We start from the raw sequence: 15634 nt of genomic DNA on the forward strand, positions 1-15634 counted from the left end.
AGGTTAAAATTGAAAACACAAAAACAAAAGTAACGGTCCAAAATAGAAAATGGAAAAAGTGAAATACAAGGTGTTGGTTGTTTTTTTAAATACAACTTCAAGTTATATTTAGAATTTTTATAGTCAAACACTAACTTTTGAAAAAAGTAAAATAATTCCAAAAATAAATAAATAATTCTCATGGCCAAATCAGTCCGACAATTTTCTTGCCAAGACCAGAACATTAGCATAGGTACTACTTACTACAACTCTTTCTTGAATTAATTAAATGACGTTCTATAAAATATAACATAATCCCATGTATACAAATGGTCGCGTGAGGAGGGTCATAACACAATCTATTCATTTTTGTAAAATCCCCTGTTAACCAATTTCCTCCGCTTTCTCTCATCCCCAGACCGTGAGCACCCCATTAGACCAACTGCTGCAGCTGCTTGGGCATGGCGTTAACGAGTAGTCGTTTCTCGGACCTGGAACCATCACTCTCTGCTCCTGTTTTGGAAGCCTTAACCAATTCGGGCTTCGAGTACTGTACTCCTGTTCAGGCCGCCACTATACCTTTACTGTGCAGCTACAAAGATGTGACTGTCGACGCCGCCACTGGGTCTGGTAAAACCCTAGCATTCGTCTTGCCCCTCGTTGAGATCCTTCGTCGCTCTTCTAATCCTAAACCTCACAAGGTAATAACGCTTCCCTCTTTATATAATTGTGCTTATATTCAGTATCAATGAATTGATAAGTGCAACCATTGTGGGTGGCCTTTGATGCAACAACAACATGCCTACTGTAATCCCACCAGTGGGGTCTGGTGAGGGTATTGTGTATGCCGACCTTACCAGGGGCGGGGATGAACCCCCTTTGCTGAAAACTTACATTGTATATACAAAGTTGAAATTCTTTTTTATGTATATATAGTAGATGTTCAACCCCTGGCTTCTTCGTATATATATTTTTTATATTTTTGAACCCCCTTTGTAAAAATCTTGACTCCGCCACTAGACCTTACCCCCTACCTTGAGAGGTAAAGTAGTTTTTTTTTTGATGATGTAAGTGTTTTATAATCACAAAGGCATCAAGGGGATGCATAGTTACAAAAGAGGAGGAAATATCAGCTCATACAAAGATAACAAAAAACCTATCATAAGTCTAGAGAGCTGACAAATCCAAGAATCTATCATAAGACTAAGGAGCTAATAAAATCCAAAAAGGAGTCTGGGTTATATGCAGGGGTAAAATTAATCCAGCTAAAAAAAGAGTAGTCGAGCATTTTCTTGAGATTTGGTGAAAAACATCTTTGGTTCCTTTCCAACCATAAGCACCACAAAATGCAAGCAGGGACCATAGACCAGATTCTTCTGATGGCCTTCCGAACTTTCCAAGAACTCCAACAGACAAAGACTTCCCTGACAGTGTGAGGTATAACCCATTGCAAACCAAACAAAGTAAGGAACATATTCCACACATCTGTAGCAACTGGACAGTGTAAGAATAGGTGGTTAATGGTTTCAGAGGTGCAATGGCACATGTAACATCTATTAGCGAGATGAAATTTCCTTTTCATGAGGTTGTCCAGAGTTAAACAAGCCCTTTTTAGAGCGACCCAGCAGAAACAGGAGACCTTAGGCGGTAAATTGATTTTCCAAATGAGCTTCCAAGGCCATTGATCAATCAGGTCCTTGTTGGAGGTCAGAAGCAGGTAGCCTTCTTTGACAGAATAAGAACCGTCCTTGTTACTGCCCCACTTAAGTCTGTCATTTCTCTGAGTGAGAACTGGACTGTTCTGTAGACACCCAATCAATGCTATCATGTCCTCTATTTCCCAGTCATTTAGGTGTCTCCTTAGGTGCAAATTCCATGAGTTGTGCTCCCAGTTCTGAGCAATTGTTGAATCTGGGTTAGTTGTTATAGGGAACATGGGAAAAGCATCCTTAAGAGTAATAGAGCCAAATTTGTCTTTCCAGAATAGAAGATGAGCCCCATTTTCCACTTGGAAGGAAGTGTTGAGAAAGAATTCATCCCACAATCTCCTGATATCTTTCCATAAACCAGTTCCATAAGGAGTTAAGATTGGGTTGGAGCACCAATGGCTAGTGCTACCATATTTAGCTTGGATAATCTCCTTCCAAAGACCAGCATCATCTTGGTTAAACCTCCGGTGCCACTTCATTAACATACATTTGTTGTGTAATGCTAAATCCTTTATACCAAGACCACCTAGATGTTTTGGAAGAGTTACTTTGTCCCACAACTAGATGATACTTGTGATTTTCGCTATTACCTTCCCATAAAAAAGGCCTCCTTAGTTTGTCAAGTTGATATTGAACCTCTGATGGTATAACAGAGACATGAAGTAAGTAGGAATACTATCCAAGACACTATTGATGAGTGTTACTCTACCAAAAGAAAGGTACTTGTTGTTGCCAAGAGGCCAATCTTTTCTCAAACTTTTCGATGACGACATTCCAAATCTCCATTGGTCTGTGACTAGCTCCCAAGGGGAGTCCTAGATATGCTCCCAAGGGGAGTCCTAGATATGTGGTGGGGAAAGTGCCAGTGCTACAATACATGATGCTGGCCAGAAACTCTAAATCTGGAACCATATTAACAGGGTAGATAATGCTTTTAATCATGTTAATGTGGAGCCCTGATAAGGCTTCAAAGATCATAAGGGTGAGGTTGAGATACCTCACTTGAGACTCCTCAGCACCACAAAAAATAAGGGTGTCATCAGCAAAGAGAAGATGAGAAACAGGAACGGTAAGACCAGGCCTGTTACCCACTTCAAAACCACCAATCCACTGCAAAGCATGTTACTGAGACCCTCCATGGCCAAAATGAAGAGAAAGGGAGATAGGGGGTCACCTTGCCTTATCCCTCTCTTAGGGGAGAAGAACCCTACAGGACTTCTGTTGACCAGAACAGAAAATTTAACTGTAGAAAAGCTGTATTTAATCCATTTGATCCATTTCTCACCAAACCCCATTTGCCTTAGAATAGAAGTGAGATACTGCCAGTTGAGTTTGTCAAAAGCCTTCTCTATATCCAACTTGAATAAGAGACCAGGGGCATCACTTTTTTGTCTCCAATCCAAGACTTCATTTGCTATAAGAGCCGCATCAGTGATCTGTCTGCCTCTTATAAAAGCATTTTGATAACCTGAGACCAATCTCCCAATCACTTTTTTCAATCTTTCAGTCAGCACCTTTGCCACCAACTTGTAGACACTACCAATAAGACTGATAGGCCTAAAGTCTTTAAGTTCTATAGCACCTTTCTTTTTAGGGATAAGGGCAATAAAAGAAGCATTGAAGGATTTTACCATGTGGCAATTGCTGTGAAAATGATGAAAAGTTCCCATAAGGTCCTGTTTAATAGTGTCCCAGCAGTTCTGATAGAAGGCCATTGTGAAGCCATCTGGTCCTGGGCTCTTGTCAGGGGCACAAGAGTTTAAAGCACTCAACACTTCCTCTTCTTCAAAAGGTTGTTCAAGAGCATCCCTATCGTCTTGGTTCAGACAACCCAAGCCTTCAAAGGTTGCTGAAGGCCTCCAAGCTTCATCCTCAGCATACAACTGCTGATAGAAGTCAAGAATAGCATCTTTTACTTGCACTTTGTCATCAATGATGTTGTCCCCCACCTTCAACCTATCAATACAGTTGTAACTTCTATGAGAGTTGGCAGCTCTTTGGAAGTATTTAGTATTTCTGTCCCCTTCTTTCAACCACAAGCATCTTGATTTCTGTCTCCAAGATGTTTCTTCAGCCTTAGCTAACTGTTGGATCTCCATTTTCAAATGCAATAATTTGTTCTTTTCAGCTTGAGTTTGTAACCTCCCTTCAGTTGCCTGTTCAAGACTTCCAAAGCTTTGTTAGTTCTGGTAGAAACTTTGCCAAAAACCTCCCTATTCCATGTAACCAAATCCTTTTTCAAAGATTTCAACTTTTGAGAGAGGATGAAGTCCGGAGAACCATTAACCACGTAGCCTTGCCACCACTGCTTTACCAAGTCAGTAAAACCTTCCTGCTGGAGCCACATATTTTCAAATTTAAAATAAGAAGGTTCATTAGACCAGTCACCGCTCTCTAAGGAGATGGGTTTATGATCCGAGATAGCCTTGGGTAGAGCCAATTGTTTCACAGAGCCAAAAGCGTCATTCCACTCTGAAGAAATCAAGAATCTATCAATTCTAGAAGCTTGTAGTGAATTTTCCCCCTGGTCCAAGTATAGAATGCCCCTTGCAATGGTAAATCAACTAAGTCCATGTCTTGAATAAATTCAGAGAAGCATTTCACGTCTAGATCTTTTTATACAGTTGAATCTTTCACTTTCAAAACGACACACATTAAAATCTCCTCCGATGACCCAACTTTCATTCCAAAGGCCCCTTACACCGGCTAATTCGTTCCAGAAGTCATCCCTTTCCCAGTTAGTATGTGGCCCATAGACACCAGTAAAGCAGAATCTGAAATTAGTTTGAACACCTTCCATCATAGTTGACATGGTGTGTTGTCCCTGGTGTGCATCAATACAGCTCCATTGTCTTTTATCCCATAATATAATTATGCCCCCTCTATTGCCACTGGCTTTCAGTTCCACCCATTCAACCCATCTTGAACCCCATAACTGTCTAGCTATCTCCACAGAACAGCCTTGGATCTTAGTTTCCTGCAAACATAGAATGTCGGGCTTCCACTTCTGAATAAGAGAGTTGATGGTGCTCCTCTTGCTCGTATTATTGAGCCCCCTTACGTTCCAGCTAATGATCTTGGCTTTCATTCAGAGAAGGCTTTGAGTTGCCTGCCCCTGTTGGATCCTTCACCTTTTTCATATGTAATCGTGCAAGCCAATTTCTTTGCCTCTAATTCTTCCTTCTTTTTTGGTTTCTTAGTCTGCTACTTCTCCCCTTTTGCTGCTGCAATTGTTGCCTTTTCTGCTCCATTCATATCGAAGATTTCAGGCTCGAAACCTCACCCCAAAAGCCTTGCATGCTTTAGTCATGGTTATTTTAGTCCAGTGCGACATCTCAATTACTGTTATGAATATCCTGGTGTATATCGTGATTATACCCATACCATGTTAATTGCAAAGTATCACTTCCAGAGGAAGGGGAAAAATCAAAACCCTGAATTGGGCATGAGATTCAGGGTGTAAAGAAGGGAGAGTGAGAAGAGAGAGGGATTGCAAGTATTCCGCTTCATCATCTGCATCGTCATTATCTGCCATAGAACCATCGTGATCAGTTTTGACAAGAGATTGACTAGTCGTCACTACTAATCCCACCAGCTGGGCCCTTCCCTTTTTGTAAAAAGAGTAGGGGTTTCCTGATAAAGGGTTTGGGCCGGCCCTTTTGATTTCCCTCATGTAATTGTGGTCTTTTCTTAATAAGGGAGCTTTATTTCTTTTCCGGGAATAATATAAGTGGTCCACTCTGGGCTGGACTGAAGTTTGGGCCTGACCCTGCTGTTGGGCTGAAATAGAGGATGGCCCATATTTAAAAACTCTGACTTTGCAGGCATGACACATGCTGGCTCTGTAGTCTTGGACCGCTGGTCAATAACCTGCCCCTGTGGCCCCTTCCCTGAAATTTTTGCAACAGCATCAGCAACAATGGAGATCTCAAGGTCCATATATTTCAGATCGATCTTTCTAGTAGAATCAGTGATGCAAATACGAGCCCGGTAGAATGATTCCCTTCTTCGTGTCCTCGTCGGTATCCACATAACCCATGAGAATCACCGATGAATTTCATGGTTTTCTCCCGCCCGAACTACGTATATATCTCATTTTGTTGCATAGTTGAGTTTGAACCACCGTTCCTTTGTTCCAAAACCAATCACCCGTTTTACCCTCTCCGCCTCTACTAGAAAGAAATTGGTTGTGAGAAATAGGAGTGACCTTACCCTTCCGTACCATTTTTGAATAACCTCACGGTTGGGCTCGAGTTGTAGGGATCGTTGAAGGTGCCCAGTTTGTTTATGATAGACCCTCAGCCTCGAAATAAGACTTCCCCTGAAGGAAAAGCATTCAAGAAAGCACTTGAAGAATCTGAGAATCTTTGAAGCAGACTTAGAATCTACCTCCGGAAAATAATAGCATTTTCCTGTCTCCCTCAAATCTCAATACGCAAATGTTGTAATTTTGATATAATGTAGATCATTTTGTTGCTTTCTTCCCCATCATGACAACGTATTGCAAACCCACTCAAATGCTTTCAATTTTATTTTGCTGGAGAAACGACTGCTCCGTTCACTGAACAAGAACCACCTAATCGACCTTCGCTAATATCTTTAATTTCAAAAGATTTATCACCTGAAACAAAGAAACAACTCCCCGCCCATAATAAAGAAAGAGAGAAATAGAGAATAGAGGAGGAGAAATTTCCGGTGATCGGAGGGATCAGTTGCTGTTTAAATGTGTTTTTTTAGCTGTAACTCTTTTTTTAATGATAGACCCTGTTTTGTTTCGGGCTAAAGGAGCAATGACAATACACTAACTAAAACATGACAAAGCAGTCTGGACTTTGGAAATTTCAAAGTTGCTTTTTTGTTTTGCTTCCTTTTTTTGCCTGTTTTGTTTCGGGCTAGGAATTAGTTATGAGAGCATCTATGTATTAGTTTATGTGGGGATTAATTATTTAGGGTTTAGTTATCTCTTTGTCCCAATTTAAGTGTCATAGTTTGATTGGGTAAACAAAGTTTAAGGAATAAAAAAAGACTTTTGAATCTCGTCATCCTAAATTAAAGATGTGTGTAATGTACTAAAATGTCCTTTATCTTGTGGTTTTAAAACTTGCCATGTAGGGTGTTTGAATTGTCAACTTACTAAATATAGAAAGAGACACTCTTTTTGGGGCAAACCAAAAATGAAAGTGACACACTAAGTTGGGACAGGGCGAATATTAGTTATTCCATCTTCTAATCCTAAACCTCAGAGGGTAATAACGCTTCCTCCTACTTCTTTTCCTCAATCTTAACATAAGAATTAATGGGTTTAGAGTTAGAGACAATAGAACCTTGTATGAGTATTTGAGTTCATTGTAGTTAGATTAACTGTTTGGTCTGTTTAGGCATAGCTGTTGCTACTGGTAGGATGTTGTTTTTGGTTCTTACTGAGAGGGGCAGATTAGGTTTTGTCTCCCCTGGCTCTGTAATTCTGCACTGGTGGTTAATAATAGTTATTTAATTGCCAAAAAAAGAATTAATGGCCAAAAACACACCTGAACTACTCCCTCCATTCCAAAAGATTGTCTTGATTCGGATTACTAACTAATGTTTGGTACGAATTCGGACATAAAATCTTTATTTAATTTTTTTAAAATAAAAATTACGTATTTAGAAACTACATAAAAAGTATAAGTCACAATAGTTAGCAATTCAAAATGTTTACAAAGTAGTTGAAAAATTTATGGTTAAAGAATATCCTTTGACTGTCCAAATAGTAACTAAGACAATCTTTTTGGGACAGAGGGAGTATTACTTTTCCGCGAGTTTCACACCTCATTTATCGTTCACTTTTCCTACCTGAACTATCAACATCTATGTATTAAAATACACCTAGTTGAGTAGATGCTGATAGTTGGCCTAATCAGCTTCGAGGTATGTTTTACTTTTAATACATAGATGGTGATAGTTCAGGTAGGAAAAGAGAACAATTGATAGTTGGGGTGTGAAACTCGCGAAAATGTGATACTTCAGGTGTGTTTTTGACCATTAAGTCTTAATGTATAACTATGCTTATTCTCAGTATCATTAAATTAATATATGCAAACATTTAGAGCAGTTGTGGGTGAACTTTGATGGCTTTTGAAAATTCAAGTTGGTTTTTTGTTTTGCTTCTATTTTTCTGTTTTGTTTTGGGCTTTTTACAAAGACCTGTTTAGGATCTTTTATGCAAAGTATACAAGCATTAGTGCTGCACTAGAGTTTAGATTTGTTAGGTAGGCAAATTTTGGGTTCAGTCGAAAGGGTTTGCTGTAACATATTTATTACATACAGAGAACGGAACTAAAGCTGATATAGTTCATAAAGAACAGCGGAATTTAGTATTCCGAATTGGAGGCATACGAGCTGAATATAATTGAGATGCTGAAGAACTAGAATGTTAACTATTAGTTGAGCTCAGTTGTACCATGTCAAGTTTCATATTAGTTCAAGAGGACAGGTGAATCAGGTCTCATCCCTTCGATTCCTCGCTGCATACTTCAATTCGAAAATGTGTATATAGCTTCCTTGTACAATGGCGATCTCTCTCTCTGGGAGAGTGACCGGAAGCATTCTCTCTGCGCCCCCCGTATCTGACACTGACCCACGCTCTAGCCTTTCAAATTTGACTACATAATGAGTTACTTATACAAATACATATTCTTGTGGGAATGAAGAGCTGCACGACAATGGCGCTGTTATCCACTTCATTTGTTTGGGGACGTGGACTCTATGCTGATTGACTTTGTGAAAAATGAGTCACTTGGTCATTGCAGTTGGTTCATTTAGGGTGTTTCTTTCTTGGAATATTTCAGACTTAAGGGATCTTGGGTGTACCAGCTTGAACTTGATTCAGCAGTAGTTTCCAGTTGGGTGGTGCTATAAGATTAGTATAGTTGGAGGTTGCTCTCTGATACTTTTATCCTGTCTTGCTTCAACTATAGATTCTCTATCCCCCCCCCCCTCCACCCCACCCCCCAAAAAAAAAAAAAAGACATAGAATAATCTATGCCGCACATGTTATACTTTATAAAAACGAATTTTTCATGCTTATGGCATGATGTTCTATCCAAATAGACCCACTTGACTGCCAACGGAGATCCTTGTGATATGCTTTTGTTATTCCTTTCTGTTTGTTTCCTTTAATTCTATTTTTTCCTCTTCTTGTGTTTAGCTCCCTCTTTGGTGCCTTTGCAGGTAATGGGTATAATTATATCACCCACCAGGGAGTTGTCGTCACAAATATTTCATGTTGCTCAACCATTCATTTCGACATTAGCAAATGTTAGGCCTATGCTTCTTGTTGGGGGACTAGAAGTAAAGGCAGATATCAGAAAGATAGAGGAGGAAGGAGCAAATTTGTTGATTGGGACACCTGGAAGGCTATATGACATAATGGAGCGCATGGATATACTGGACTTTCGGGATCTTGAGGTTTCTACTTTCACCTGCCTCTTTCAGTGAAAAACAAAAAGCTGTGTCTAGTTCTAAAGTGATTTTTAAGCTGTTACCTATTTTTTAACTTTTAAAGATAAAGTTTGCTTGGGAATTTAGGGGTATCAATTCTTTTGCTCGAGTGCTGCAGTATCTTTTTAGCCGCTAACCATTTGTTTACTTTTAAAGATATAGTTTGCTTGGGATTTTAAAAGTGTCAGTTCTTTTTACTTGAAAGATGATAATTTGTGTTTTTCTTATTATTTTTTTTGGTAAAGTAATAAAATGTCATTAGAAAAGCTTCAAGAAGATGCAAGGTACAGATGGGCGACAAGCTGCTTCAAACAAAACATGCAGCAGACTTAGCAAAAACCTGTAAAACAGTCTAAAGAAATCCCTGCATCTCTACTGTAGTAGAGACAAGGAACTAACAAAATCCAGAAAGTTATCCACACTGTTTACAGGGGCAAAAAAGTGCCAACTGAAAAGACTAACTAAACACCTAGACTTTAGAGTGCAAATAGGAGTTGAGATTCCATCAAAGCATCTATTGTTTCTCTCCTTCCATAGGGTCCAAAAAATTACTGCTGGGATCATTCTCCAGGTCCTTTTGATGGATTTGTGAACTCTCCAAAGTATCCAGCTAGCATAGGGATCTTTGATGTTGAAGGGCATTACCCATTGGAGTCCAAGCATAGAATAGAAGAAATACCAAAGGCTAGCTGCTGCAGGGCAGTGCAAAAATAGGTAGTTGACAATTTCATTGGTCTGCTTGCACATGGCACACATGTTGACGACGATTACACCTCTCCTCCTGAGATTGTCTTGTGTTAGGCATACTTCCTTCAGTGCAGTCCAAGTGAAGCAAGTAACTCTGAGAGGCTGTCTGGTTCTCCATACAAGTTTCCAAGGCCAAACCTCTAAAAGGCTATTTTGAGAACTCCGGTAGTTGTAACATTCCTTCACAGTGAAAATGTTTTCCTTGGAATTGCCCCAGAGGATTCTGTCTTGAGATTCTGCCACCAAAGTACTTTGTCCCAATCTTTCTAGGAGAAAAAGAAAATCATCAACTTCCCGATCCTGTAAGTTTCTTCTAATAATTGGTGTCCAACAGTCTGTCTCTATATTGAGCTAATGTTGCTTCTTTGTTAGAAGCTATCAGAAATAGTGAAGGAAATGAGTCTTTTACTGAAGCGTCCCCAAGCCATTTGTCCTGCCAAAATCTGATCTTGAGTCCATTTCCAGCCTTGAATGAGACATTCTGGAAGAATTCCTCTTGGAGATTACTGATGTGCTTCCATACTCCAACACCATGAGGTTCATTGCTTCTCTTTGCAGTCCAGTGGTCTTGAATACCATATTTAGCCTTGATGATTTCCTTCCAGTACCCTGCCTCATTTTGACCATATCTCCAGAGCCACTTCATGAGTAGGCTATTGTTATGAAGCTTAAGATTTCTGATTCCCAGCAGCACCCCCCCCCCCCCCCATTTGGGTTGAATAATTGATTGCCATTTGACCAAAGAGAATTTGTGAGTAACACTGTTACCCTCCCATAGGAATTTCCTTCTGAGCCTGTCAATTTGCTTTAGTACTGAGCTTGGCATAGGGAAGAGTGACATACAGTAAGTGGGAATGCTGTCTAGGACACTGTTAATGAGGGTGAGCCTACCTCCCAATGAGAGGTATTGCATCTGCCAAGTGGCTAGTCTTTTCTCCATTCTTTCAATGACTCCACTCCATATCCCAGATGATTTGAATTTAGCACCCAAAGGAAGTCCCAAATAGGTGGTGGGAAAGGAGCCTGTTTTGTAGCTAAGCATGTCAGCAAGAACTTCTAGGTTGGCCACTTCGTTCACTGGATATATAGTGCTCTTAAGCATATTGATATGAAGTCCAGAAATGGCCTCAAAGATCATGAGGATGGTGTTGAGATTGGAAACCTGCTGACAATCAGCTCACAAAATATAAGGGTGTCATCAGCATATAGCAGATGAGAAACTGAGACTAAGATGAAAGGATTTCTGTACTTTAAAAAAGAAAATAAAGTGTCATACGCAGTGTGTTAAAACAATTTAGGCACATACTTTTGTGCTAAATATATGTAAAGCTTCCACTTGTGCACTGGAGTAATGCTAAGTTCAGCCTTACCAAAGGAGTTACTAAGTTTTACCTCCATGTTCGTACTCAAGGCTGACCTTCATGATTGCCTAGGATCACACCTAAGGGGTCTCTGATTTCCTATATTTTTAAATTTTTTTCTAGTCTCTGATTTACTACATGTTCTTACATGCAGTCTGTTGGCTGTAAATAAATGGAACACTGGGCGTTGAGCCCTCCCACTTTCCCCAATCTTTCTTTTGTCCGTGGTGTTTGGGATTTGGTAGCGTAGGGATAAATATCCTAATTAGCCACTCACCAACAACCATGTCATTGGTACAGATCCTGATATTAGATGAGGCTGATAGGCTATTAGGCATGGGATTTGAGAAGCAGCTAAATTCAATTATTACTCGTTTACCTAAGCTTCGTAGAACGGGTCTTTTCTCTGCTACTCAAACTGAGGCAGTTGAAGAACTATCAAAGGCAGGATTGAGAAATCCTGTCAGGGTTGAAGTTCGGGCAGAAGCAAAACAGCTGAGTGGTTCTGCATCGTCTGGGAATTCGACCTCATCTAAAACCCCTTCCGGCCTTCATATTGAGGTATACTTCCAGTGTTTCAGATTGTCCGTTTGTTCCAAACTAAGAATATATATGTCAAGGTGCATACTTCCATATTCTAGTAACTCTTCAATTTTGCAGTATCTTGTATGTGAAGCCGACAAGAAATCATCACAGCTTGTACACCTCCTAACGAAGAACAAGTCAAAAAAAACTATAGTGTGAGTTAGCTTTCCTGGAATCTTGAATTGTAAAATTATATATATACACCTGCATCACTGGTAGGAGATCACTTTGGTTTCGGTATTTGATATTTTTACTTTTGCAGCTATTTCATGACTTGTGCTTGTGTTGATTATTGGGGAACTGTTCTTCCACGTCTCTCTTGTCTGAAAAGTTTTTCATTGATCTCTCTTCATGGAAAGATGAAGCAGGTACCTTTGTTGATAATCAGAAAGGCCTATTATTTTATGAAATTAAAAGGTCTATTATTTATGAAGGTGCTCTAGTAGCTGAATAAATTTACTGTCTTAAAACTTTTGTAGAGTGCAAGGGAAAAAGCACTAGCATCATTTACATCTCTTTCGAGGGGTATCCTTTTATGCACAGATGTAGCAGCACGTGGACTTGATATTGCAGGTGTTGATTATATAATACAGGTACTTTCTTATTAGGCATATTAGTTTTGGTGAGCTCAGTTCCTTTTTTCCTTTTTTGGTTGGTTTCTTTTGAGGGGGGATGGTGGATGGGGAGGGCTTATTGCTATGTTACTATAGCATGTTCATCACTCTGCTTTACATAACTCCTTTACCACCTGAACTTAAAGAACTGAGAATGTGTGCAGCAGAATTAACAACTCCTACAGCAGTCAATTTAGTATTACACATTATTGACTGTTGCCTTCCCCTATTCAATAGCATGATATCATCATAAGAAAATGTTACCTGGTTTATAGATGAGTCACACTACAGTATTTAAAGAATATTTTCATACAGAGGGCATTATGTATAGGAACAATCTAGTTGGCATTTGTTTTCAAGAAGTGTTGAAAAATCATTTCGAGAAACTTCTTCAATTATTCTGAAAATTTGATTTGGTCAAACACCAGAGAAGTTTTTCAGTTTTTGCAAAATCTGAAAATAATTGAGGAAATATTTTTCACCTGTTTTTGAAACAAATGCCACCTGTCAATGCTTAGGCTTTTGTGCACACCCAGCTAGCCACACCACAGCCACTAATTTCTTCATGAACAAGTGTACAAATGGACGTTTGTGGTAGAAATATGAACCACCACTCTCGTAATAAAATATAGTTCTATAGTCAGTCGTGCATGTAATTATGAGTATGATAATAAGCAGCTGGAACTTACATGGATGTACTATTCTTTTATTTTGTTTCTTGTGCAGTACGACCCTCCTCAGGATGATAAAATGTTTATACATAGAGTAGGCCGAACAGCTAGGCTGGGCCGACAAGGAAGTGCAGTTATTTTTCTATTACCAAAGGTCAGGTCTTGCACCTCTGTAGTGTATCAAATTTTTTGGAAGCTGTTTGGATATATTGTCTACCAAGGGTTACTCCCGACCTACTTATTAACTATGATCTCTCTTGGTCTTTTTAGGAGGAAGCCTATGTGGAGTTCTTGCGTATAAAAAACGTTTTCTTAGAAGAGGGGGAATGTGCCTCTGAGGCTCCTGCTATTATCGATGAAGTAAGAATTAAACTACGCCATTGTGCCATATTTCTCTTCCCCCTTGCTTTGTAGTGGAAATGCTTTCATTCCTCTAGTTTGTTTAGTTGCTTCTTTTTATTATTATTATTATTATTGAGAAAAGGGTACGTATTATAAGTGCAGCATGAATTGTGCTTGAATAATTACAAAAAGCTCCAGCTTCACATCAAATTAGCATGGATTGAAGTGTGTCTATCACAGATTCTGCATCATTAACAAAACCCTCTTTACACCAAAAATTAAAAAAAAAGTGTTAAAGAGTTATTTTGTTTTTTATCTTCTGTATGGAGCTAGTCGTATCTTCAAAGCATCTTGCATTTCTCTCTTTCCAAATAGTCCACCACATAGTAGCTGTGATAGTTCTCCACCATTTTTGTTGTTCTTTTGACAAGTCCTTTCTATACCGGCTTCTTATCAAATCAATTGTATCTTTAGGCGTGTCCATTGTAATCCCAGCCTATTCAGAAATAATTCCAAACTTGTGAAACAGTAGGGCAGTGCAAATACAAATGGTTGATGGTTTTTGAATTTGTTTCACAAAGATGACAAATGTTACAGAGCTGAAAGCCTCTTTTCTGATGGTTGTTTCGTGTCAAGCAAGCTTTTCTTGTAACTAGCCACACAAAGCAGCCACTTTCAGTGTTGACTTTGATCTTCTTATGTTCCTCCAAGGCCATGAGTTAGTACTCTAAGGATCGTCAGTTAAAAACTTGTAGTATGAGTTAACAGAATAAGATCCAGAATTGGGTAGTTTCCAAAAAAATTGTCCTCGGTACTCGAAAAGGTTGGAGAGGTGGCAGTTGACTAATGAATTCTGTTTGTTACTGATGTTCTTTCTTCTAGATACGGTCAGCAGCAAAGAAAGATCGTGATGTATTGGAGAAAGGACTCAGAGCCTTTGTGTCATACATCCGTGCATATAAAGAGCATAACTGCTCTTACATTTTGAGGTAAGTTAAGACCGTGATGCTATATGAAAATTGTAATTATATTTGCATGTCTTAAGCTTAGTCCTCTATTTACAGGTGGAAGGAGCTTGAGATTGGGAAGTTGGGCATGGGATATGGTCTTTTGCAGCTTCCTGCAGTGCCTGATGTGAAGCATCATTCTCTTTCTCTGAAGGGATTTACTCCAGTTGAAGATATCAACCTGGAGGAGATCAAGTATAAGTAAGTTTTTTCATTATTCAGCCTGCAAACAATCAAGTTCGAATCATAGAGATTAGGCAGTTTCAATGCGTCTCGTCATTATCATTATAATTTTTTTAGCGCAGTTTCAATGTGTGACTTCAAGTACTGGTCACTAAATGTTAGATCTGTTGTGGAGCCTTGGCCTCTGATATTTAGCTGTTACCTTTTCCACTCAGGGACAAGTCCAGGGAGAAGCAAAGAAAGAAGAATTTGCAAGCGAAAAAAGCTGCAATGGCACAACAACAAGAACAGAAGAGACAGAGACCTAAAAAAGAAGCAAATTCTACAGCAACTGCCATGAGAAAGAAAACTGCCAAACAGAGACGTGCTACGCAGTTCGTTGAAGATGAAGATGAGATTACAAGGGAGTACCGCCTATTGAAAAAGCTAAAAAAGGGAGCTATCAATGAGAACGAGTTTGCAAAATTGACTGGGACTGAAGACTTGCTTCCTGACACATGATTACATCGAGGCGCAAATTCTGTCAGTGAAATACATTCATATGTGGTGGTTGGAGATGTTATATCAGTTATCTAGCTAAGAAAGATAAGTATGTCGGGATCGCCCAGAAGCCGAAGTTGATCAAGCAATTTTTGGATAACAAGCAAAATCATTCATCAGTTACCTATGATGCTACCTTGCATTGGATTGCAGATCCATGGATAGAGTGACCAAATTTTGTTCTATCTGACCTTTTCTTGTGATTTTATTTATCATTTTCCCCCTTTACGGAATCTCAAATCTCTCTCGACGCCGAGAATTCTTTATGTGTCCAGGTCGATTAGAGGTTCGGCTTCCTTCTCCCCCACCTTTTAGCCTTCTGGACCCTTGAAAAAAAAAAAAAAGAAAGCTGCTTTCCTCTCCTTCTTTGCCTTCTTTGAATTAAAAAAGCTAGGAAGTCAACCAGTCTGTTCTTAA

The 15634-nt window shown here is 39.3% G+C and overlaps 1 protein-coding gene across 2 annotated transcripts; it reads left to right on the top strand.

Annotated features, from left to right (window-relative positions):
* The first annotated feature begins 385 nt into the window (after positions 1 to 385).
* LOC132053788 (DEAD-box ATP-dependent RNA helicase 18) lies at positions 386 to 15427 on the top strand. 2 transcript variants are annotated; one of them, XM_059445894.1, is made up of 11 exons: positions 395 to 680; positions 8898 to 9134; positions 11576 to 11836; positions 11936 to 12015; positions 12123 to 12228; positions 12340 to 12453; positions 13201 to 13299; positions 13416 to 13505; positions 14370 to 14476; positions 14552 to 14695; positions 14893 to 15427. In XM_059445894.1, the coding sequence occupies exons 1-11, from the start codon at positions 441 to 443 to the stop codon at positions 15176 to 15178; spliced, it is 1764 nt and encodes a 587-aa protein (XP_059301877.1). In that variant the 5' UTR covers positions 395 to 440; the 3' UTR covers positions 15179 to 15427. The 2 variants fall into 2 exon arrangements, with proteins under 2 accessions (XP_059301880.1, XP_059301877.1); XM_059445897.1 differs by lacking the exon at positions 13201 to 13299 and having other exon boundaries at positions 386 to 680.
* The last annotated feature ends 207 nt before the right edge of the window (positions 15428 to 15634 follow it).

The sequence above is a fragment of the Lycium ferocissimum genome, chromosome 1, assembly GCF_029784015.1.
Source record: "Lycium ferocissimum isolate CSIRO_LF1 chromosome 1, AGI_CSIRO_Lferr_CH_V1, whole genome shotgun sequence".
NCBI classification, from domain to species: domain Eukaryota; kingdom Viridiplantae; phylum Streptophyta; class Magnoliopsida; order Solanales; family Solanaceae; genus Lycium; species Lycium ferocissimum.